General features: G+C 44.7%; 1 protein-coding gene and 1 pseudogene across 2 annotated transcripts in view; both read left to right on the forward strand.

The window, feature by feature from the left end:
* Positions 1-26581, forward strand: part of Rftn1 (raftlin, lipid raft linker 1) — a 201752-nt gene that overhangs the window by 118822 nt on the left and 56349 nt on the right. The window contains exon 5 of one of the 2 annotated variants that reach the window (XM_047532384.1): positions 19783-20161. In XM_047532384.1, the coding sequence (XP_047388340.1) occupies positions 19783-20161 (379 nt within the window). The remainder of the gene's footprint in view (positions 1-19782; positions 20162-26581) is intronic. The other variant, XM_047532383.1, reaches the window with a different exon arrangement.
* Positions 8334-8722, forward strand: LOC124969443 (cytochrome c oxidase subunit 5B, mitochondrial-like; annotated as a pseudogene).

The raw sequence follows: 26581 nt of genomic DNA on the forward strand, positions 1-26581 counted from the left end.
TAAATTGACATATCCATCATTTTTTATCCTTGTTTTTGTGGCAAGAGTGCATAAAATCTCTTAAATATCAAAGGCACAATATAATATTATAACCATAGTGCTCATGATATATCTTAGACCTCTAGACTTGTCTATCCTGCAGACCTGTAATTATGCCCTACAGCTCCACATTTCCTCCCTGCCTCCCACTCCTAGTAACTAACCACTGTTTTGTTTCTGTGAATTTGGGCTTTTTTTTTTTTTTTTTTAAATTCCACATACTAGTGAGATCATACAGTACCGTACTTTTCCTCTTGTGTCTGACATATTTCACTGAGCATAATGCCTTCCAGATTCTTCTACGTTGTCACAAAGGGCAGGATCTCCTTTTTAAAGCAGTGAATAAATATTCTAATTAACACACACCCACCACAATATTTTCATCTATCCATCAGCAGGTCTCCTCTCTTTTTAAAATGAGTTACTGAGAAAAATGCATAAAAATAAATAAATAAATTAGTCACTGGGTTGGGGATGTGGCTCCGTGCTAGAACACTTCCCTCCCATGGATGAAGCTCTGAGTTCCATCTCCAACACCAACACTGTGCAGAATCACCATAGACTCCCATGAGTCAAGTACTTTATTGTATTTTCTTGGTTCACTAAAACCAGTCTTTCTGCCCAGATACTCTGGGTAACTGTGTTTTCTCATCCTCACTCAAACCTCTAACGGAGGGAAGATTTGGAGCAGAGCAATCAAAATCTCCCTCTTTTGTCACCCTCAAAAGGCGAGTGCTCGGCACCTCTGTCATTCTTTAATAACAGACATAGTGGGTTTCCAACACCTAGTCAGCAAAAATTGGGTCAATTGGATTTGTTGACAGCTGTGGGATCATAGATAGCATTTACTTTGCTATCTGGGTCAGCCCCAGCTAATCTGACCACTCTTAAAAGATGTGCTGGTTGCCTTCCCTCCTCTCTCTCTGCCTGGGCCTCTACTTTCTTTTATTGCTCCCCGGCCCTGGATGTTTTCTGCAATAGCTGTTCATGAGATATTCACGTAGATCCTCTTTTCCAGCTTTGATTTCTCATTTTTTAAATCTCTCCCCTAAGGTCTCTGATCAAAAATAGCATTTTCTTTTTAAACTGCTCTAATAGAAATCCAGCATGAGCCACCTAAATATATATTTTAAATTTTCTAATAGCCACATTATAAAAGCAATAAAAAGAATGAAATTGTCTTAATATAGTTCATGTAACCTTGTATATCCTTCCCAACATGTAATGAGATCTACTCTTTTTTTTTTTTTTTAGTCTTCAAAACCTGTCACTTGCATCACATCTCAGTTCAGATGCAAAATTTTCAATAAAACAAAACATCCCACAAAATAAAGTTGTGTTGAACAGAAACATTCTATACTGCTTCAGTTTTAAAAATTAAAATTAATTCAAGTTAAATAGTATAAAAAATTTCACTTCTTGGTCTTCTTGTAAGTACTTATTAGACATATCTGACTACCGTTATACAGAATTCATTTATTTAAACAGTTTTCAGTTTGCTAAGTTGAATTGACACAAAACATTTGTGACTGAGTCTTGTCAGCCCCAGGGGAAGGTGGAGCCCAGAACTGTGTGTGGCATATGTGCCCAAATATAAGGTCACTAAAGAGAATCTCCCATTTCTCCATGAAAAAATCCTCCAAAACATAATTTGGGGCCAGCTTTAAGATATAACCTTTTAGGAATACATTTGAAATAAGTAAGTTTCTGCTTCTAATATTAATTTAGTTATACATGTGTGTTTTAAATCACATACATTTGAAAATAGGGCTCCCCACCCCCACATGCTTACATTTCATGGAACAATTTTATTCCTGTGCTTTTTCTCATCCATCTTGGCCTTCAGGAACCTCATCCATACAGTGATTTTTTTTTTGGGGGGGGTGGCGGCATCAAATAGATTTTAGGTTCATCTTATTTACTGTCATCCTGATTGGGATTCAGCACTGTGATCATTTGTGATGCATTGCTGGAAACTCTATCCTGAGTTACAAGTGCTCATTCATCTAACATTAGGATAAGGTGTTTTTCCTTGTGCAGCTCAGAGGTGAATGAGAAATCTGCATAATGGAACCACTGTCACTTTCAAAGAAAAACTCTTTATTGAAGGTAACATGCATACAGGAGGGTGCATAAATCACGAGTGTACAACTTGCACAAAATGACGTGCCAGAGCCCCAACACCCAGGTCAGGAGGAAGAATAGGACCACCAGCTGGACCCTTCTAGAGCCACTCACTCCTCCCAAAGGTGATTCCTAGCAGCAGAGGACACGATTCAGACTATGTTAATGGATCTGTAGCTCAGCCCTGTGACTGTGGCATTCACCACATCGTGATGGTACGTTCCCGTTCATTTGTGCATAGAATTCCAGCTTTTTAAAGGCTCTCTTAAGGAAGATTGCCTACTACAGCACCCTAAATGTTTTTATGCTGCAGGAATTCTTTTAAATTTTTTTAAAAAATACTTTGTTTTAGTTTTAGGTGGATACAATACCTTTATTTTATTTTTATGTGGTGCTGAGGATCAAACCCAGGGCCTCACACATGTTGGTGAGCACTCTACCACTGAGCCACAACCCCAGTCCTAAATTTTTATTAAACATATTTTCTTTAAAAAAAAAAATAATAATAAAAGTCCATCAGATTACTTCAATGTCCCAAACTTGCTTTGATGAATGTATTATTTTCCCCAATAAATGTTTCATTGTCCCACTTAAAGTGACTTGGGAGTCAAGAGTCCTTGTGTTGTGAGGATCTGTAAAGGTGTGAATTTACACAGCAGTTCCCTCATTTCAGAGAAGGGGCACTTTGGGTGAAATGCTGGCGATCTCCATGTTGTGCCCAGGCTGTGTGGTGTCTGAGTACTGCTGGACTGTGGGTCACCTCCCAGCTCAGCATGAATTGGATCATCCTGCTGGAGTGGCCAAATATGGGTCTAACTGTTGGCAGGGGAGATGATTTTTATGGCTTCTTTTCTCCAGATACCTCCTTGGAACCCTGTTTGCAAATCTTTGCTCAAGGTCACCTTGCCCCCTCATTTGTAAAAGAGCACCTTTCCCCTTGCCCTCTCTCCACTCTAGTGTTTGATTCTTTTTAACCTCTCCATTTTACTTTGATCTGTAGTTCTTGTCACCTCTGGAGATGCTCTTTGTACCTAGTTATTGTTTGTTTCTTGTTTTTCTTTCCACGTTGAGATCACTGTTGGTCATGTAGAAGGTGCTCGATGAGTAGCTGTGGGATGAAGGAACAAGGGACTGTGTGACTCCAAGTCTGACAGGCCATCAGAATTGCACAGGACCATGTCCCTGAAAGTCAACCCCATGAGGATAAGTAGATAGAGGGTGGAGACATTTATACAGTCCCCACCCCCCTGGCCCTGCCCACCAACCCTATAACTTGCAGTAGCTTTTTTCTATGGTTGGGGTGGTTGAAACTTGAGTCACCCCTCTGGGAAATGATTGGTGAGGGTTAGATGTCACCTGTTTCCACCTCATACTTCTCAGCAGACAGGTTGACAAATGTGGAATCTGCTGTTATCATGGGGGGCGGGGGAAGGGTGTGTGTATATGTGTGTGCGTACACTTTTTATGAAGATGGAGCATGTTTTGAGTGCTAATTATGCACCGCCAGTGAACACATGTGAGAGCCGCTGGGTTTACAGCACTAGTTGAACCGCCCCCCATCTGCGTGTCAAGAGGTGCTGAGCACCCCCCTCCGTGAAGCCTCCTGTCTGTCACGGTTGTCTGGGATCCAGCACAGATAATGAGAGTGGGAGTTTGGACTAACCTCGAGGCATGTGGAGGGCGGGGTGTCTCCTCCGAGAAGCAGCGCAGTTGATCCTGGCAGCCGGCTCAGCTGCCTGCGGTATCTTTCCCCTGACACTGGAAACTTTCACTTGGATTGCCTGTGATTCTGTGCTGCCTTTCCTGAGGGTTTTGAGAGCAGGATTACAACTTATGTAAGGTTTTTCCCTTTTCTGCCTTTGGAGAACTCCTAGTCAAAGAGCCAGATCCCCTTGGATTCCAAGCGAGCAGTGTCAAAGGTGGCCCCAGGGCCTGGGGGAGGGGGAGAAGGCACTTGGACACCAGACACTCAGTTACTGAAACTGATTTGCCTCTTCCAGGAGAAATCTGGAACTTTAAAAGCTCTGTTCCAGAATTTTCTTCTGATTCCAGTAAAGGAAACTCACCACCAAATAACATAAGCTGTCATTGAGGTGAAGTTCCCACTTTTCCTCTTTTGGTTTTCTCTGAAGGGAAACCTTTGGCCTAGAATCATAATCCCTAAGATTGCTAATAACTCTAATAGTCTGTGACTCTATGATCAATTTGCTTTTAAATGATTTCCCCCTCATTAGAATCCTGATTAGGTCAGGACTAGGAGGGTGGCAAGCTGAGACTTGGCTCTTGTTTGGTGGCTTTGCTGGCACTTCTTAGCATTCCCTCCGGTCTTCATCCAATACAATGATGTTGATGGGTGGGTGGGTAACTATTGTCCCTTTTCTTAATAAATGTAATTGGAGCTCAAGGGTTGCTATTTTTACAATTTTTTTTTTTAGGTTAGAAATAAACATTGCCTTCTGATGCTCTGGTAGAACACATCTGACATGAGAAAAATCTAAACTTTAAATGATTCACTTCTTGGATCACTTTGGTCTTAGTCATTTTTTTCATTGTTGTGACCAAAAGATCTGACAAGAACAATTAAAAGAGGAATAGTTTATTTTGACTTTGGGTTTCAGAGGTCTCAGTCCACAGATGGTTAATTCCATTGCTCTGGGCCCAAGTGAGGCAGAACATCATGGTGGGAGGGCATGGTGGAGGAAAGTAGCTCAGCACATGGCAAGAGCTCTGTTCACCAGGGACAAAATATATACCCCAAAGGCAGGCCGCCATCTACCCAGCTCCTCCAGCCATACCTACCCGGCTATAGCTACCACCCACTGATTAAGTTAAGGCTCTCATAACCCAATCATTTCACCTCTATATTTTCTTGCATTGTCTCACACATGGGGGACACCTTATATCTAAACCATAACAAATTTTGGCCTAAGTGTTTAAAACAATGGAAAACTGGACAGATTACCATTAGGAGGGTGGTGCTATAATTTGTAGCTATAAACCAAGATATGTATGTCAGGAAGAGGCCTGAGTATTTGAATAATAAATTATTAATATGAGCCTAAACAATACCAGAAAACAGAATTAAACCAAGGTTTCCCATCTCATTACTTCTCCCATTCTACATCTTTAGTTGGTTAGCCCAATGGCATCATTCCTAGGTTGAGAAGGTGCCTCGGGGAGATGGGAAGTAGGGATGTTATTGATTTAGATGATTGGGGTATTATTGGTGGGGATTATGGAGTTATTGGGCAGAAAGCAGTTAAACTTTCAGAAAGGCTGGGATATGGAGGATACAGGGAGTAGATGTCAGAAGAACAAAATGCCTGAAGAGATAGAAAATTTTCAAAGAAAATGTTTAAATGTATTCCTGGTGGAAATAGTTTTTTGATGGAACTGTTCATCATTCAGTTGGTGTAGAAAGTTTATTTTCAATGACTTCTTATTTTGAATGAGCTGCAGTTGCTTCTCTAACTTCTGAGCCACTCCCCAGGGGGCGAGGGAAGCTTCTCTCTATGATGCCTACAGAACAACACAGATGGGATTTTTCCTAAGCTTCAAGCATGACATCTCTGTGACCCTTGCAGACTCCAGTTGTGCCTGGGAACATGGGCATCACTCTGTCACTCTTGAATAGTAAAACATCATCACTAATTCATGCTCTGCACATTTGTAACTTGTGATAAACAAGAACTGAGACTACGTTTGCCTACAGGTTTGCTAAGCAGATTAATAATGTAAACCACGTTGCAGGGGCAGTGTTTGTTTACCTCAGGGTACCTGTTTGTTCCAGCAGTTTGGATGCAGCATCACAAACTGAGAGGCTAATTACAAATTGCTCTTACCTCTTCATTAAAACAAGTCCTGGAACACCCACTTCATGGGAGCTTTTGTGTTACCCTTGTTTACATTTCTGCATATTTGAAGGTGCTTCTAACTGCATCTTTTATAGATGATAGTGGATTTTACACTTCAAGAAATCACTGCAGCTTGGTATTGCCTATGGGTATGAATTAGTGAGCGTTATTGTATTTCTAGAGATGTCTCTTGCTGTGTAACAAACCACCCCAAAGCGTATTGGTTTAAAATAACAGCAGTCATTTATTTTGTTCAAAAGTCTGCAATTTGGGCAGGACGGGGCAGAGATAGCTAATGTCTACTCCATGTGGTACCAAGTGGTTGGCTTGCTGGTGGTTGGAGGATCCGCTTTCAAGATGGCGCAATCACATGGCTGAAGAGTTGATGCTAGCTATGGGCCTCTCCACCACCTGCTTGGGCATCCTTGGAACATGCCAGCTGGGTTCTAAGAGTAAGTATCCCAAGGGAACGAGATAGAAGTTCATGGGATTTTTATGACCAGTCCTTAAGTGGTCCTCGAGGTGAGTATTCTTTCTCACCTTACTCATGAGGCATCACAAAGATCTACATTGGTTCAAGTTGAGGGAACACAGACTCCTCCACTTGGTGGGGGTGTAGCAAGGTTCTTGTGTGACCATATGAGATGAGGAGTATTGTCCTGGCCATCTTTGGAAAATGCAGTCTGTCACCTACATGAAATCAGATGTGCTATATTCATTTTCAGTCTCAGTCCTACTAGGAGAGAACTTTGAGAATATAAAATAAAAACAAAGGCAAGGCATCAGAACAAAGCATCATTGCTCATTCATGCTCTGTACATTTGTAACTTGTGATAAACAGAAACTGAATGTAGTATTAAATGTAAGGGTAATGAGCATTGAAAATAATTTTTAACTATATATTTCTTAAAATTCTCCCTCTTCCCCCTCCAGAACATATTATTACTCAAAGGGATCACATATCTTCATGAGATCTGAAACTCTCAAATCATTTCCATCTTCCAGAAAAACCGTCCCAGGGTTCTCCAGGGTATTTACAAAAGAACAATAAAACATTCATTTCTTTAGCACATTGTAATGAAAACCATCCCCAAGTACTTAGTTTAACTGCTTTGTTTACCATGGGAGTTTCAAATACCATTAGGACCTTGTTATATTTTTGTTGGTCTGGAGTCATGGGAATAGAACAAGGTTTTTAAATCAAGGGTTAAAACTAGGATAGCAGTGCCTGACCACATCGTCTCAACATTTTGTTAAAGTGCCTTTCATTAATGTTTTGGAAGTCTATGTAAATCAGGGAATGGTGGGGGGAGGAAAAGTCGGAATACTAGATGTTAAAGCAACATGGTGTGAAGGGAAACATCTGTTCCTGGTTAAATTCTTTAAAACTTATGTTCTTTTGCCTCAATCATTTGACTGTGGTGCTGAGATTTGGGTTCCATGAGGACTCTAAAACTGGTTTTCCAGAACATTCCCAGGAGTTCTAATAAGCCCTTGAGATTCCCAGCCCCACACTTATAATTCCAGGGTCACTGGTATTACCAAAGTGTAAAATTGGGATTGTCAACTTGACAGCTCCAGGGTTGTTTGTTTGGGGATGCTTGTTTTTTTTTGTTGTTGTTGTTTTTGTTTGTTTTTTAAGGAAATTCATTGCCTAGTCTTGGTGAGTCTGGTTTCACGGCATTTTTTACCTTGCTAAGAAGTACTGATATTAACAAATTTTGTATTGCTGCCTCTTTTCTTTGTCCTGAGGGGAAGATTGACTTGATTTGTTAAGAGACGGAAAGGAAACCTAAGGGCTGCAAATAATCTCATTTTAATGGTGATGCTTTCTGAAATGTACCCCTAGACCCACAACTCCCTTCATTTCTCTAGGCCTCAGTTTTCTTTGCCATTAAGACCATAGGAATAGCAAATGGTGTACAGGTTTTCAGAACCTCAGATAAACATATTTTCAAAACGTGATTGGCCTCAGATGGCTATTTCCTGTAATTGTAGACCCATAGAAGTTTCCATCTGGAGGTGGCCTCAGATGCTTAAAATGTAATGTGTTGCCTATTCATTCCTTAAATGAATGTTCGTTGCCTACGTGCTACGTACCAGGAATAGTTCCAGGTGCTGGGAACGTAGCTCAGAATGAAATGGACAAGGTCCCTGTCCCCATGGTGCTCCCATTCAACTGGAGGAGTAAGTCACTGGAAGACTGAGGTGAGCAGCATCCCAAATGGGGATCTGCACATACTGCAGCCCCTGCTGGTTAAAAAAAAAAAAAAAAAAAAAAAGTGCCCGAAAGTGCTGTTGCTTGAAGCAGGCGTGATGGCTTCAGGGTTACTTCTCAGAGCGGGAGTGCTGGCTGTGCAGGCCCTGAGGGCCCGCAGTCCCAACGGGGTGACTGCCGGGCGCTCCATGGCTTCTGGAGGTGGTATTCCTACTGATGATGAGCAGACCACGGGACTGGAGAAGGAGGTCATGATGGCTGCAAGGAAGGGACAGGACCCGTACAATATACTTCCCCCTAAGGCAGCTTCAGGCACCAAGGAAGACCCTAACTTAGTCCCATCCATCACCAACAAGCGAATTGTGGGTTGCATCTGTGACGAGGACAGCAGTGCTGTCATCTGGTTCTGGCTGCACAAAGGCGAGACTCGGCTTGCCCAAAGTGTGGAACCCACTACAAGCTGGTTCCCCAGCAGTTTGCCCACTGAGCCCCTGAGCTCGCTCACTCAGGATGTGCTGTAAAGTTTCTTTTTTCCAATAAAGTTCAGCCACTGCAGTGACTACACACACACACACACACACACACATACACACACACACGCACACACGCACACACACAAAAGTTTTGTGAAGGTGGCAGGGAGTGAAGAAGGCGGCAGGGGATATGGCCTCAGAGGTGGGCAAACCCCAGACCAAAGTGGGGTGGGGGCGTGGGGAGGGTGTTGGGTGCTGCAGACCAGGGGCAGAAGCTGGGATCTGTTGGAGTGTTTAACAAGCCACACTAACTGATAAGCACCTTCCAGAGGCCAGTCCAGCTGCTGTGAGGACTGTCAACAGACAAGCATGGAAGAGCAAAACCAGCAGAGGTGTGGCAGCGAGGCCAAGGCGGAGCCTCTTCGTGGGGAGGGAATCTCAGCTGTTTGGCATGTCCAAGAGAGGATGGTGGCAAGGACTGTGAAAGGGCCTGAGGAATTTAGCAGTGTGGTCCAGGGGATGGCAGGAAGTGGAGGTAGAGCCAGTGAGGTAGGGTGTGGGGCAGGAAGCTTACTTCCTGCTGCTTGGTTTTACCCCATTTTTTTTTTTTTTTTTAAGATGGCTTAAATGTAACTGTATGCTAAGTGGGAAGAGCCAGTAGAGAGGGAGAGGTTGAGGCTACAACAGAAAAGTGAAATCAGGTCCTCCAGTTGGCCAGAGAAGGTGACCTCCCCCATCCAGGTTTAGCCTTGGCCAGACCCCACTGATATGGGGGCAGAAAGAGGGGTGCTGTACTTAGAGGTGGCAAGAACAGGTCATGGGGTCAGGGGTTCTCAGCAGTGGCCTGATTCATCTTTGGTCATTTCTGGAAAATAAGGGGACAGGAGAGGAGTGGAAGTGGGACTGAAGAGGGGAGAGAGAAGCTCTGAGGGGAAGCACAGATAGTTGGGCAGGGATGAGTGGAGAACTGTAGGACAGTGTAGCCTACAGCAGCCTTCCTTGTGGCTCAGGTGGACTGTGGTGGGTTGACCTCCGTGGGATGGGCCAGACAGAGAGAGCTGAGGATGTCGGAGCAGGATGGTGTTGGAAGAAGTGGATCGTGTGCTGGATGGGGAAGGATGAGAAAGAGCAGTCATCTGTGTGTCTTTTCAAGCAGCTTTCTGGGTCTTTCCTGCTGGTCATGTTTAATAGGTGGCCATTTGCTTGGACAGTCTCAGTTCATGCCAGTCATCCTAGTGTAATTAGTTGCTTTGCTTTTGCTTTAAAAAGTCCTTCTTTGAATGGTAGGTTTTACATGTAAGAGTCCAGTGGTGTGTCACATTTTAGTCAACAGGCTACTGTCTCTCCTTTTGGTTACTTTCTGCCTCTCACATTCTTTCCTGTGGCGAGCACAGGCTCTTAGGACCTCTCCCAGGGACTCTGAAGTGACTGCACGGCCCCCAGCCACTCTTTGTTTCCTATCGCCCAGCTCTTGCCTTACCAATCCCAGCCTCCATCCATACTGCATCCTGGTGGGAAATTTCATTTTCCTTAGGCCGGTCTGATTGTGTCACTGATGCTTAGAAACCATGGCGTAGCATCTTATGGCTTTGATATTGGACATCCCCCAACAACTCATGTGTGAGACAATGCAAGAAGGTTTGGAGGTGCAGTGATTGAGCTATGAGAGTCTTAACCTAATCCTCTGATGGGATTAACTGAGTGGTAACTGTAGGCAGGTGGGATGTGACTGGAGGAGCTGGGTCGATGGGGACATGCCTCTGGTGTATAGTTTGTTCCTGGTGAACCTGCTCTCTCTGCTTCCTGGTGCCATATTCCTATCTGCTTTCCTCCACCACACTCTGCCATCTCTTACCCAGAGCAACAGAGCCAGCTGTCTATGAACTGAGACCTCTGAAATTATGAGCACCAAATAAACTTTTACTCCTCTAAAATTGTTCTTGTCAGGTTTGTTGGTCAGAGCAGTGGGAAAAGCTGACTAAAACACATCTCGCTGAATAAAAAGTCCAGACTCTAAAGATTCACGACTCTAAGATCTAGCCCCTGATATTTGTCAGTGTACATTAGAGTATAGGATATGTTATAGTGAATGCTAGTGCTGAGCATCGTAACAGAGGAGAACGTGCTGTTTATTGGGTATATGACCTTGGGCAAATTGCCCAGCCTCTCTGTGCCTTAACTTTCTAATCTGTAACATGGGAGTCAAAAAGGAATGCCTACTATTATTATCATAAGGATTGAACAAGTTAATCCATGTAAAGTCTTCGAAACAGTGTTGGGCACACAGTAAACTCTCAGTAAATGTTAACTCTTGGGATTATGGATTTTGGTGCAGGCACATGGAATGTTTGCTTTTCCTTACAGAATTTCTGATACTTTCTTACCTTTTGACTTTGGCTAGCTTTGATCCTTATATGAATTCTTCCCCCAAACCATTTCTGCACTCATAGATTCTACCCGAGGTATGGTTATTTTGCCAGCCATGGATTGAGGCAACCTCAAAACAAACAAGCTGAAGTCTGGCACACATTCTTGACACCTGTGGAACGCTAATGAAAGTCTCTTTTAAATGCTTTGCTTACAAAATGTTTTGAGGTTTGGTTTATCCATTCTTTTTCTGTGTGTATGCACCAGAATTTAACAGAAGTCTGAGGGGCTTACATCTTGAGTGGTAGTGCCAACTCTTGTCCTCAGTGCTCCACCTAGGGGACACCGTCCTTTTGGGTTGAAGTTTTTGTTTAGCTCCATTGTTCTGGTCCAAGCACAGGAAACTACTCAAGGCTCAATTCTGCAGAGGGTCATATATTGAGGGAGATTAAGGATTTGCCGGGCCAATGAAAATTAGCCAGCAGTGACTCCTGGGGGCTCTAGCATGTTGGCTCTGCATTGTGCCCCTTCTTGTCTGACTGTCCATCTATCAGGGCAGCCTACTCTGTGGAGTGAAGTGGTTGGAGGTTGCGTGGTGACTCCAGAAAGTAATAAACAATCATAAACAGCCTGAGGGAGGTATGCAGAGTTGTCTTCTGTGAAGTAGATAAAGGCTGTGTCTATGCAGATCAATAATCAACAGCACTGATAAACTGTTTTGACCAGAATATCAACATTTTGTAATAGATGGAGAGTTGCTTAGTTTTTGTTTTTGTTTTTTTGGTACTGGGGATTGAACTCAGGAGCACTCAATCACTGAACCACATCCCCAGCCCTATTTTATATTTTATGTAGAGACAAGGTCTCACAGAGTTGCTTTGTGCCTCGCTTTTGCTGAGGCTGGCTTTGAACCCACGATCCTCCTACCTCAGCCTCCCAAGCCACTGGGATAGCAGCATGTATCACAGTGTTTGGTTGCTTATTTGGTTTTCTTTGCTATACATATCAATTATCTTATATAACATTTGCTTGATATTTTCTTCATTTTAGTATTTGCATGTCATGAGCAAATTTTGGATTTTACTTCCTATCAAATAATGTACATATAAGAGAGATAGTTAGGTGTTCGTTTTGTTTGTCCTGAAGTAATTCTTCATCTGAGAGCTGTACGATTTCCATGTGAACCACTAGAACGCTGACCTCTACTTCTTCCTTTTGTTTTTTTAGGGGGATTTTTATTTTGTTGAGTTCTTATAGCATTTTTCAAGCTTCGTACCAAATCACCCTTCATAGCAGAGGAGAAAAAAGGGTTGTCTCGTCCCTGCTACCCCGGCTCTTCCAGGAGTCTGAGGACAAGCAGAGGTCCTTGAAACTGAGTAAGATTGTTTGAGAAAAATGGAACCAGTTAACTGTTCAGAGTCTGAGTTACCTTTTGAGTTAAGCCAAATCATGAAATCCAAAATGGCAGAAGGAGTGCCCATTTCCCCAGCTCACTACTGTTTCTCTAGAACCCAGAACATAGTAGGTATTCAGTAAGTTTAATGGAATGAATGAATGAATATTATTGACCCCATTTTAAAAAGGAGGAAACCAAAGCCCAGATAAATCAACTGACCAGTAGCATAACTAGTGAGTGGCAGAGTGGGGTTCAAGCGTTAGGTCTTCAGACGCCTGTCAAGATTTGTGCTAAGAACAGGCAGTCACCAAAAGAGAAAATACTACCCACAAGGTCGATGTGATCTTTCTTTATGGCCCCATAACAAAGCTGAACACCCAGAAATGCCTGGCAAATCTTTCAATTCCTGAAGCAAAGTGTTAACACATCAGAACTAAAGACAGCTTCAGATGTGAGCTAAAACCTGTGTTATTTTTGAGTCTTCCTTTTCAAAAATCTGTACAAGAGTTTAGGTGACAAAAGATGGGAAGGGCTGAGTGGGTATGATAAAATATTCACTGTAAATTCTCATGTTAAACCGTGAAACCCAGAACAGCATTTTTGTGGCTGTCCTTGACATACAGTGCATGTCTGTCTATGGGCTCCTTGCAAATGTCATGGCTTGCCAAAGTGGCCATGAGTGAGGAGCGAGGGTCAGAGTGGACAGTGTCCTGGTCTAGGGTGTACTTGGGATATGTGTGTGTGTGTGAATCTATTTTTTTTTCTTTTACAGCCTGCATTTTGATTCATTGTACACAAATGGGGTACATCATTTCATTTCTCTGGTTGTACATGACATAGATTCATACCATTCGGGTAATCATACATGTACATAGGGTAATGATGTCTGTCTCATTTCACCAGTGATTTTGACCAAATCATTGTCAAAAACTCCTATTTCTGTTGTTCAGCATTTTATGTGATTTATCAGGCCCTTCAGCAGCACTGTCCAATAGAACTTTCTTTGATGATGGAATGCTGTTTGCACCGTCTGATAGGATAGTCACTAGCCACAAGTGTCTCCTGACCACTTGAAATGTGTCTAATGTGACTGAGGAATTTTTTAATTTTTCTTTGATTCTAATTAATCTAAATTTAAATAACCACATGTGGCCAATAGCTGTCATGGGTAGCAGTATTCTGTACTTTTTTTAAAGCAGTACGTTTCTGATTTGGGGCATTAATTAGCTCATTAATAATAGAGATTCTATCACATTTATCATTCAGATGGAACTTATACATGTGTAGCAGCTATCTGTCAAACGTGGTGGGAGAAGCTTCCTTTACCTGGGCTAGAGTGACCTTCCTAACTGTTATGGTTTAGATATGAAGTGTCCCCCAAAAACACTTGTGTGAAGGAAGGCAGGAATGTTTAGAGGTGTAATTATTAGATTATGAAGGCTATAACCTGATCAGTGGATTAATCCATTTGATGGATTAATACTTTGGATTCAGGGGTGTTAATTGTAAGCAGGTAGGGTAAGGCAGGAGGAAGTAGGTTCCTGGGCACATGCCTTTGGGGACTATATTATCTCTGACTTCTTGCACTCAAGCTCTGACCATCCTGGCTGTCATGTCCTGAGCTGCTTTCCTCTGCCACAACCTTCCTCCATGATGTTCTGCCTTCTCAGGCCCAGAGCAATGGAGTCGGCCAATCATGGACCGAACCTTTGACACTGTGAGCCAAAGTAAACTTTTTCTCCCTTAAGTTTTTCTCATCATGTGAATTGGCAGGAGCGATGCAAAGTTGACCAACACACAATCCATTTTAAATTTTTCTGGGGTATCCCACTGTCATGTTGTTTTTTAATAAAAATGATCCCTTAGATAAATAACCAAAGATGATACAATTTTTCACAGACTTAAGACTTCTTATTTAACTAATTTTAAAAAAGAAATCTTTTTCATAACATTATCCCGGATTAGGGTTATTGTGAAACTGTTCTTATACAATATAGAGTAATTGAATAAAGTCTTGGATCAGTTAAAATGATTCTATTTAATTCTTGATTCCTGAACCAGCCATTATTACTCCTTTAAGGATTAGGTGCAGGATGGTTTAAGAAGACAGCAGAAATAAGAGTACATTTCAGTTTACACTGGGATGCAAGTGGGCACCTTGGTCCAGGCTGTATTATACAAAGTGGAAAGATTAGTATTGTTGAAGGAGCATCAGTTGGGGCCTTAGATACTTGGAGTTACATCCAGGCAAAGCCTTTGATTAACTCTGAGAAGTTCGATCAGTCATATAATCTCTTAATCACTTTTCTCTTTTGTAAGGTAGTATTTTGAGGCCTAAAAGAAATGCAAGTGAAAATTCTTTATGGAAGAGTTGCATAATGTCAATAGTCATTTTCACTGATCGCAGTTGTGGTCATGCATGTGACGGTCTCTGGGAACTCCACAGCTAAGGGGACCTGACGAGTCCTGATTTGTCCTTCCATACTGAATTGATCCCAGGCTCATGAAGAACCTAATGGAGCATGAAGTCACGGTGGTGTCCATCTACAGATGAAGAGGGCCTGAAGTAAAGTGACCTTGGGTGTGTGGAGAATGGGGGCAGGGTTACAGAAACATCAGGGTGAATCTGGTGGAATGTGGTGGATGGATGCATAGGATCAGAGAAAGGGAAGAGCTGAGGAAGGAGTCTGAGTGACTCCAGCTTCAGAGACGAGGTTGATGGTGGACCTATCATCTGTGACTGGTGACCCTGTAGGTCTGAGCCTCCAAGGAAAGTTAGGGCTAGAGGTCCAAATTTGGGAATAATTAACATGTGATTGGTGGCTACACCTATACGAGTAGAGTCACCAAGCGGGGAGTAGAGCTGAGGAGAGCTGGTGGCTGAGGATGAACCCTGGTGTCCACCACTTGTGCCTGCCATTACTATGCACTTGAGACTTGTTCAAAGAAGCCCATAAATGAATGAGAAACAGGATTCCATTTAGCTATATACATGGTCAAATGACATTACGAAAAAGAGAAATGAAAGTGTCTATCCTCGGGTAAGGTAGAAAACCAGAAGACTCAAGGCCCCTAAGGGCTAGCCAAATATCGATTTTTATAAAAATCTAAATGCAGTCTTCTGGTTAAAAAGGACTACTCATCCTTTCTGGTAAACAATTTGGCAGCCTGTACCAATCCTTTGAAAAGTTAATAACCCTTGACCTATTAATTCCACTTTCAGGAATCCATTTGAAGCAAGCAAGTAGAGGATGCAGATAAAGATTTAAGCACAAAGATACTTCATCATCTTGTTAGTTTTTCTGGAAGACTTGGGATGGAGGGAGCATTTAACTATAGCATTATTTAGAAAGGTTTGAATACCACGCAGTACCACGGTACAGGATATGAAATCTGCATTGATATTTAAAATACAAGATGAGTATTCAGAGAAATCTAGCTTTGCCCTGAGATGCCACTCTCCTCTGCTATTGAAGTTACTGTGGTGGGAAAGCCCAGGGTCTGCTGGCTCATAGCCTTTGCTGACTTGATATCCAAAAATGTATGTGGTCTGTCCTAGTGGTTTCTAGTCCAGCCTCAATTTTTTTTTTTTTTTTGGTGCTCCTGGCTTCTCTTGTCGTGTTTGAGAAATATTTCTAGAAGTTTCTTTAGCAGGCTGTTACACCATCAAGGTTTTTACTCAGGATAACTCTTGCCTTTACATGGATTGCCCTGCTTTCTTTCCTTCACCTCTCTGGTGAACTCTTATTCATCCTTCAAAGCCTCTTTCAGATTTCTTACCCAAATAGATTTTGTCAAGCACAGCATTTTGAAGAACAAATAGGGTTTGAAGGCTTCACACTCCACTTCTACCACCCTCCTCCCTATTGTGTTACTTTGTTGGTTACAGCCCTGACTTTCAGTGACAAATGTTTCTCCACCTTCCTTCAGGTAGAAAGTGTATCTTTGGTCCTTGTCACTTTAGTAATACCTTTACATTCATGACTCCATTTACCACCCTTATGAGTAATTCTTAAAATATTTACCTTTTTCAATTCTAATGGTAATACATTTTGAAAAAATTACCCACAGATAGGAAAAAGTCACTTATATCTCCCGTTCTCCAAGAACATGGATGTTTTTATGTTAGTGAATATTTCTGGGTATGGTTTATGTATGAATATTTGAGTCATCTTAATACTATGTCTATAAAGCTTGGAATCTTTATTTTTTTTATAAAACATAATAATATGAGCATTACTTGTTCTGTGTTTGTGTAATTATTTTTAAAATATGTTTACAGTAATTGGCTGGATCATCTTGAGGGTCCAGATTCCCCAGTACTTAAGCAGAGTGTTGGTCTGGACCAGTATAGGGACTTAATATGTGTTGAACTCTGAAGCTAAAAAATTAGCCTGTCCCCATCCAGCCTTCAAGGAACTTGTTTAGGAGACAAGACATGCTTATTCACTCATTGTTTAATGTATTTATTCATCCACTCAACTGTTATATATCTGCCGGACATCCTTCTATCACTGGGGACACAGCAGAATGCCCCAGCCTCATGAAGTGTGTGCTCCCCAGCAGTGATTTGCACACACTAGGGTGCACCAGGGTCCCCAGCCAGGCTTGTGAACTGCAGGTCCCTGGGCCTCACCCCCAGAGTTGCTGATTCAGTAGGTCTGAGGGTCTGAGAGCCTGCATTGCTAAAACATTCCCAGGGGATGCTGAGGCTACCGCACTTAAGAATTCCCAGCTTAAGGGATAAATTCATGGTACAATATGGCAAAAGGAAACAGCTGTTGGGTTTGTGGGGAAGAGGGCTGAAGTCTGATTTACATGTCTAAGCCTTTCTGATTCTTCACATCCCAGAGAGGAAGGAGGGGGACTGGAAAATGCCCTGTGTCCAGAATCATCCTCTTTTCTCTATGGATGACTCTTAGCAGTCTCTGCAGGGCCACAGATGCCCAGGGCTGATCTTGGGAGAGGTTCAGCAATCATGATGGCCACATGTGCCTTCTCTGGGCCCCTTTAGCATGCTTACCATTATGTTATGTCTGACCTTCAGAGTCGCTGCAAAAGGGAAGCACGACCCTCCCCATTTTATGGATGTGAAGACTGAGGCACAGAGCTTATTTCACCCAGTGTGGTTCCCCACACCAGTGGGTGATACATCTGGGCTCCAAGCCCAGCCTTTCTGAGAGCCTTCAGACCACGTGTCTCTGCCATTGCCTTGACTCCTGTTGAGATTGGCCTGTGGTTGAGCCCTCGGTGGAATCCGTTTCTAGAAATGTTTCCTGTGTGGTGAGACAGTAGTCTCAGGAACTACTAGTGCAAGGTGATTTCCTCATTTCATCTGGGGCCTGTAAAATTCATTGCCTTTTCTCTTTTTGCCTTTGTCACCGGGAAGCTCAGAGCTATGCTTTGTAGGTGATAGCATAAGGTTCTTGGTATAATTATCTCCCCAAACTTCTTTTAAAGAACTTTCATTTCCTGAGTTTTCTTTTAGAAACTTTCCAAGATAACTTCTAAAATAGGTGGACATCACAAATTAATGAATGAACAGTAAATTTTCAGAATGGAAAGGATTACTTTAAGGGGTATTTTTTTTTTTTAACTTTTGATGAATGATTTGACCGAAGCATGTGTGTGAGTGGACACAGATGTGACCATGGACATGTATGCATTCGATGTCTTGAGATGTGTCCACTTGATCTTGAGTCCACTTTGGGGTCAGGCCTGCCTTGAACTTTGGCTTCTCACTGCTTGTTTTATGACTTTCATATGAATCTCAGTGTCCTCATCTTGAAATGGAGATTACGATGCCATGAATGGTCATTGAAGAATTAAACGAAGTGACTTACTGTAAAATACCTAGTCATGTGCCTGGCGCATAATAGGCCTGCAGCAGATGATAGTTATTGTTGTTATGTCTAGTACAGGCTGTAATTTGTAGAAAGATTGGACCATACATTTGCACGTGCTCTAGACTTTTTTCCAGAATGTACGGTGTGGAACTGAAACGACCCTTTACTTCACGTTAGGGTGGTGTATTAGAGAGCTGTGAGACTAGCTTCCCCTTGGCGCAGAGAGCTCCCCATGGTATTTCTTACTCATTCTTAACAGCAGTAGATGTTTGCTGTGGAGAACTCAAGATTTTCTGAGGTCATCCACTTAGGGGGTGGTGACTAAGACTTAGACAGCTCTGGGGTTTCTGCCTCCTTATGCAGTGGTGACGTATGTGTCTTGAGCATCCTTGCCTGGAAAGTCCCCTACAGCCCACCCTCTGGCTCTTCTTGATTTTATTAGGCTACCACTTTCAGTTTTTCTTTCAAAGTTTTGACTATTAAATGCACTGGTGCTGGGGCTACTTTTTAGGGCAAAAGAGAGTTCAAGTATTGCAGGACTCTGTAGATTTCTTTGTCCCATCTTGGGGGCACAGGAAGGAAGAAGGAATAGTTTCCTGTTGCCCATGCTGTCTGGGCTATGAGGCACTGGAGAGCCCAGGGCCTGCCTGCAGCAGTGGGTCGGTTATAGACTACTAGCTCCTTGGCTTCCCTGAGGCCTGAGGGTCCCATGGAGTCTTTCACCACCTCTGACCTTCTCTGTCAAAACTAGGGACTCAAAAAGGAAGCTCTTTGGGTCATAAGATGCCATCTGGTGGTTACCATGCAGTTGTAAGCTGCACTGTATATATTTATGTATTTATTTGGTATCGGGGGTTGAACCCAGGGGAACTTAACCACTGATCCACATTCCAGCCCATTTTTGTATTTTGTTTAGAGACAAGAGTCTCACTGAGTTGCTTAGAGCCTTGCTAAGTTGCTGAGGCTGGCTTTGAACTCACAATCCTCCTTATCTCAGCCTCCCAAGCCTCTGGGATTATAGGCGTGCATCACCATGCCTGGCTAGATGCACTATATTTATAAGGTAGCCTGATGGGCAGGAAGTAGGTAATTCATCTGAAAAAGAAATAAAAAAAAATTGTTATCAAAATGAACTTCTTTCAAACTCTATTTATTTGAGCTTATCCTTTTAGAACCTGTTTAAAGAAAAAAAAAAAAAAAAAAACAATAGGGACCATTAGCATTAGCATTTTAAGGAGGGATGGTCCCAACCCTTCCCCAAAGCTTCGTGCTTCCATCGGTAGTGAACACACCAAGCCTGCATATCCCTGTGGGGCCAGGTCCAGGGTGCCTTGCTGGCACGGGGCCTCTGCAGCCTGCTGTTCTCCCTGTTCACAGTGAAGCAGCTCAGTGAGATGCGGGGTGCTGCAGGCATCCTTTGATAAACCATCCCATTCACGCTTTTGCCTTTGTTTTGACCTCCCAGGTCCAGGAGGCTGCAAGTCGGGGCCTGAAGTTCGTCGGCGTTATTCCTCAGTACCACTCCCCGGTGAACTCGGCGGATGGCAGCCCTCTCGCACCCACGGCCAACAGTGCTACAGAGGCCAGGGCTGCAAAAAAGGCACGCGGGGATCACGAATCGCTGGAGGATGAGAACCCAGGGGCTGCAGGTGTGTGTGTTGCTCCCGCAGGGATGAATGGGAGCCCAGAGTCTGGCCCAGGCCACACAGGAGAGCCGCCTTTCACTGAGGAGCCCAGCTTATCCTCTGGAGAGGGTGGAGAAGTTTCCCCACGAGGGATGAGCCCTATACTGGATGGACCAGATGGTGACCCATCGGACACACACGCAGGGCGGCTCTCTAGGAGTAAGTATGAAGCACTGCGCGTTTTGACCCACTGGAGAGGTTAACAGCTCTCCAGTCCTTCCCAGGGCATTTTAGGGAAAAGAGAGGGAAGCGTAGACACAGCAGTCCATCAAACACTAGAAACTTTATCAATTACTTAGTTGGGCCGCCCAGCTAGTTACTTGCTGAAGTTGACTTCAGGGTCGAGCAGAGCCATATGAAATTGACTTGCAGTTGTTCCAAAAGATGCGGTTCTAGTGACTTCTAGACGCTGAGTTACTGCACCTCCTGCACTCTTGCATCACTGTGCCCTTGCACAGGAAGTGTTTGCCTGCCGGGAACCACTGAGACCCTGCACGTCACTGCTTTGACTGTCTGCCTACAGCAAGAAGTCACAAACACCCGTTGAGGGCAGCTCGTGTGGGAAACTGTGATTCAACTCATGACAATGTAAACAGCCAGCTTTCAGGGACAAATCACTGTGGTAGAACACTCCACCGAGGAAAGGCCACCAGCCTGAGAATCCTCTTAGTCACATTGTAAGGAGACATGAGAGCCGGCACATTGGTGTGAGGATTTCAAATAACAGCACAGCAACAATCATAGGCAACGTGTATCAATACTTCCTGAGGGCCAGGCCCTGTGCCAATGCGCTTTTTAAAAGACCGACCTCAATTCTCCAGGCAGCCTTGTGATGTATGTGGGTGAGCTCTGTTATCATTGCCCGTTTGTCAGAGGAGTAATCCGGGGTTTAGAGAGGAAACCTGTTGTCCTAGGCGGGAAACTGGCAGATCTGGAACATGAATGCCATGGGACTGGACCTCCATCCCATTTTGCCTCTCTGCTTGGTCTTTCCTGACAAGATTTCCCGAAGCCCTTGGTTGACAGGGAGTGACATTTCTCTTTATTTCCCTCCGTAGAGTTCCCTCTTCTCTACTTTCTCCAGGAAATCTAGCATCCAGCTACTTCCTGACAGCAAGGTACTTAACATTAGCGGTGGGGCCTCTTCCGGTCTTTGGAAAATGAACAAGTATTGAGACTGACAGCAGGAGATCACCCGGCCCCCAGAGGGCTGTTTGTTTAGGACTTTCTGGATCATATCCCTGGTTAATGTGGTTACTATTTAGTTACTCGTTCTTGAAATTGGCCTCTTACAAATGATAAGGAACATTTTATGCTTTGAGAGTGAAGAACAAGGTGAAAAGATTTCTTTTGCCACATTTGTATTTCTTGAAAGGAAAATTATAGGATGCTTTCTTCTGGGGGTTTATTTGCAAAGTTACTTGGAGGGAGAGACTGGAGCTACCTCAATTCTGGGATATATAGGGCTATTATTTAATCAAGGTCTGGATCCTTCTTAAACGTGTACTGAAGTAGTGCTCTCCCTTTGCCTGATTGCTTTCACTGGATTGGAAGACTTCTTCCGCCCTTTCGGAGAGTGCATTTAGACCTAGCATGCACCTCCCAATCAGTGTTCAAAGCTGTCTTCTCATTGAGGTGTAGGTAAGGTGTGCATGCTGATCCCAAGGAGGAGGGTGGGACTCTGGGGACACCTGCTGTCATCCAGCATTGGGGGAGGGTTCAGGCCAGCCACAGGGCCTGCAGAGGGGGAGGTGTCGTGAGGAAGCATATGGCATCATGGTTGAGAGTCCAGTCTTTCTGTCCATTCCAGCCACCTTGTGGCTAGGCAGTAGCCTTGGATGCCGTGATTGCCTTCTCATATGGGAAGGTGAGATGTACCTTCAAAGCTGCTCAGTGCTGTCAGCTCACCAGTGTGAGCTGTTACCACCTGGGCTCAGGCACTGGGCTCTTGACCTCCACCCCTCATGGAACCCTGGTTTGAGAAAGGAGGTGGTTAATACTGAGATTCCCTAGGGAGTGTGCCGCTACCCGCAGCCTTCCAGAATCCACCTTTCTCAGAGACTCCTTCTAGGCTTCCTGCCTCTGTTTGACCCCAGAGAATTACTAACTGGGAAGACTTGTCCCCAGGTGCCCAGTGCCCTCCTGCTGCCCTGTGGCTACCTGTTTACCTCACTTAGACTCCCCATAGCTGAATGCACAGAAACCCCTCCTCCTGAAGCATGTGGGCCTGTATTCCACCCCAAGACCCTATTTTCTGCTGGTGACCCAGATAGTGCTGGTAAATGGCTAATGGGTGTTAATGTAGGTGTAAGCCCAACAGTGGAGGGGAACTTCAGCTATGTGGGTTCTCTAAGCCTCCCCAATTCCAATCTCTCCAGGTACTCAGCTACCTCTTTCAAGAGTAAGTGAGGTTACAGGTCTCTGCAATTTAGGATCTCACTGTTATTTTAAAAAAAAAAAATTATCTTTTTGTAGAAAAAATGAGCCTTTGGCTTTTCCATCAGTGGTAACACCCTGGGGTGACTAGTGGCTACACGGGCAGGCTGTTGATGGTGGTCACCCTGAGAGCATTGTTATGACTCCTCCCTGGTTGTCATTTCAGTTACTCCTCGTCACGGCTCCTAACAGAAGACACTACTAGGAAGCCCACTCCACAGATACGGAAGGTCCCTTGCATGCAGCTAAGTCTCTTACCACAGTCAGGTCATTGGCCCCCCCAAAGCTGGATATCCAGGACCTTGTCCCCATGGATCATGGCCCTCACCTGAACCCTGGCCTCGCTCCTAATCTTTTCCCTGTGGAATCTTATTTCCTTCCTTGGGAACAAGGTGACAGCTCACCGTCACCCCCGGCACACACACGGCCCCCTCCCTGCCGCTCTCATCTCGCTTGCCTTTTTCCTGGGGCCCCCTAAGGAGGGTGAAGTGTTTTTACTCCTCGTTCTGCCAGGTGGGCTTAAATAGGCAATCACAGCAAGACAATTAAAAAACATCCAGAGGGAGTCTCCCCCCTTCCCCCTCCTTCTCCTTCTCGCTTAATTTATTTCCTATATAGGAAGCCTAGGGGAGAAGACTCCAGGAGGTGACAGCTCAGACAGGACTTTCCCTGAGTCTCCACCTGGAAGCAGGGACAGGCCACCCCTCCCACCCCTGCAGCCCAGGGCCCAGTTAGGCCCTCCTGGGTTTCTCTTCCTGCTCATTGAATTTTATTTCCTGGTTCTGGAAATATTTCTTTTCTTTTTGTTTTTCTAAAAGTTCTTTTTTCTTGTTCTTATAGATTGACACAATGCCTTCATTTATTATTTTTTAAAATTTTTATGTGGTGCTAAGGATCGAACCCAGCGCCTCACACATGCTAGGCAAGTGCTCTACCACTGAGCTACAACCCCAGCTGCACCCACCACACACCAGGGGATTTCTTATTGGTTTGAAATCCTGGCTGTGCAGTGATCCTCTGAGCCCCAGTGTCTCTGTTGCGACAACTTCAGTCAGAGAAATGAGGCTGAACAGGTTCGTTCAAATTCTGATTGTTCTCACTATCGCCAAAATCATTATTCTAAGTCTTCCACGCACTGGCTTTCCTACCTGCTAAGACTTTCCAGCCAGAAGCTGCAGTCGCTGCTCTCAATTGCAGTTCTGGCTGAGGAGATTTTGTTCTGTAGATCTCCCTGGCAGCCAGCTCAGTGTAGATACCTGAAACTCAGGGGCTTTTCTGATGTGTGGGCTCTTTCCCTCCCCAGGCCAATACCCTCCCCTCCTCATACCCTCAGGATAGTCTGACCCTATGATTCTGCCTCTCCTTCAGGCCTTTGACTCAGTCCAGAAACAAAAACAGCTACTGAGTCCCTCCTGTGGCCACCGGTGCCCACTTTCTGTGTCCTGATGAAGTTGATCTCTTGTTGGACTAGGGAAGGAGCCCAGGGCTCTGGATCTGCAAGACTCCTGGCTCTCCCACACCGTCTGTGGATCTGGGACATCTGCTTAATGCTTCTGGGCCTAGAGCTAGTGCTGCCCCCTCTGTGGAGGTTGGAGAGTGGAGCGTCACAGGGGTGGTATCAGCATGGTGCAGGTGCCTGGACTGCTATGGACTTCACACTTGAATACCTGTGGACTGTTGTGTGTGCACGTCACCTCTGATGTCCTAGCAAGTGGGCCACCAAGAGGCCCTGTATTAGTCCTGAGCCTGACGGAGCCTGAGGCAGCCTTCCCCAGACTTTGGAATCTGGATGGAGAGCTTCAGGCCCTTCTGCCCTCCCTTCCCTCCACAGCACCTGCCCTCCCAGGGCAGACCTTTCATCTCAGTTCCCCCTGCGCCTGGCCTTGGCACAGTGCAGACTCCACCCAGCTCAGGCCACCCGCTGCATCTGACTTCCACTTCTTCCTTCCAACACAGCCAACTTGTTGGCAGCCTTCTCCTCCTAAGTCTGGCCTTCGGAGCCCACACTTGAGTTCAAACTCTATATTCTCTCTTCAGCCTTGACTCCAAACCTGACCAGCCAGCCCCTATGGCTCACCCTCAAGTCACAGCTTGCTGGGGCAGAACCTGAAGACAAGAGTGCAGACTTCCATCCTGAGCCCAAGTCCCTGTGCCCAGGCATAGGCCTCAGAGCTGGCCACCTGCCTCTTTGCTCCCACTTGCCCGTAGCCCAGGAGGCCTGAGAGGAGGGGGCCATTTAGCCAGCCCCAGCTTGTCCTTCCCAGCTTTCTCCATTTGTCTGGCTCAGGTCAATCTAGCAGACACATCACAGCTCCTGTCACAGTGCCAGCACTTTGCTGTACATGAGGAATCTTACCTGCCACCAGGCAAGGCCCCCATGCGGGAACCAGGAGGAAGGACAAGAAGACAGTAGGTGCTTCTCCGGCCCTCAGCTAGAGCAGTGCTTCAACCATTCTCAGAATGTTCTCGGAAGCAATACTCTCCCTATTCCTTTGGGACTTTTTGTCCCATGTCTAGAAAAATCTTCCTGCTGAGGTCATGGCGGAGTCACAGAGCAGCTGAGAAAATTTAGACAAATTCGGGGCTTCTTTTTGGAATCCTTGATGCCTGCTCATGTGAAGATGTGTGTTGAAGAATCGGACCATAAAAACATCAAAGGGGATCATGTTCGGACAGTTTCTCTTGGCTGGTTTCCATGTGAGTAGAGAGAAGACTGTGGCCAAGGAGGCAGTGGGACAGAGGAGTCTCCTAAAGGGTTACGCATCTGAAATCAGGTTTTCTCCCAATATTTCATTGCCCCTGAGGCTTTGGAGACTGTTCATTCCAGCAGCATTTCCTTTTCCTTCCTGAAAAAATTTATTTCTGTCTCTGGCTTCAGTCCTGCCCCTGGGGAGGATCAGGACGGGAAGGCCGGAATGCTTTGAGCACCGAGTACCTTGTCAGAAGTCTCTCTTCTTCCGCCCACTCCAGCCTCCTCGCTTCTCCTTTTGACACTTCCCCTTTTTCTGTTTCATTACGCATTGGGGAAAGTTGAGGGTTTTGCCTGGTCATTTGAGTGTGGGATCTTTCTGTGGGATCCAGTGTTACTTTGTAGGTTTGGACTTTGGTCACTTCCAAACTCCTCGTGAAGCAACTGTGATTTCTTTTTAATTCTATTGTGTCTGTGCGTGACTGTAACATAACTTAGGGACTGGCGCTCTGGCCCACCATAGGGGTCACCTGCAGGTAGTTCTGGCCAAGCTAACGGTTTCCTTAGCCTCTAAGCTCACCAGCATTTCTCGGGAATGGGAACATGCAGGGTAGATACTCTGGGGAGTTAGTTCCTCGGGAGTGACCTCCAGACCATGAGAGTGAATACTCCAACTGCATTGCTCTTGGGGGGTCCCTTTGAGGTGTTTTCTATATAGTGTCTCAGGGTGCCCTGTGGGACTCAGCCCCCATTGCCCCAGTGGTAACCTGCTCATTAATGCATATTTCATTGGCTTCATCTCCTCCTTATTTCCCATCCCACCTCCCTCCTTCTCTCTCTTAGCATCACTCTCCAGACAGCCTGCACATGGAAGGGTTGCAGAGTCTGCTTTTGAAGAAATACAAATGATTCAGGGATTCACTAAAGCATGGCTCATCCTCTTAACCTTTGTAGCTGCCATTTTTATTTGAATCCCTGGCATCTGGGATAGAAAACCCCTGATTGCTCAGTTCACATCCTTACCCCGACTCCCACTCCCCAGTGTATGGCTTGTTTCCCTCTTTATCATTCCATTCTTTTTTTTTTTTTTTTTTTGAGGTGGGGAGCACCTGGGATTGAACTCAGGGGCACATCCCCAGCCCCAGGGTCTCACTGAGTTGCTTAGCACCTTGCTTTTGCTGAGGCTGGCTTTGAACTCACAATCCTCCTGCCTCAGCCTTCTGAGCCACTGAGATTACAGGCATATGCCACCATGCCTGATATTTCAAAAAGTCATGAAATAGTCTAGTGGTTGCTGGCTCCATACACCAGGATCTCATTTCTTGTGTGAAATTATTTCCTAGTTGGAGGTGGCATCTCGAGTCAGTCAGGTGGACTAAGAAAGGTAAGGTAATATGGGGTAGGGATGTTGACCAGGCTAGAGTTGGTGTTTAAAATCCTGGTGGTCACTTCTG

Source organism: Sciurus carolinensis, chromosome 17 (genome assembly GCF_902686445.1).
Source record: "Sciurus carolinensis chromosome 17, mSciCar1.2, whole genome shotgun sequence".
Lineage (NCBI taxonomy): Eukaryota > Metazoa > Chordata > Mammalia > Rodentia > Sciuridae > Sciurus > Sciurus carolinensis.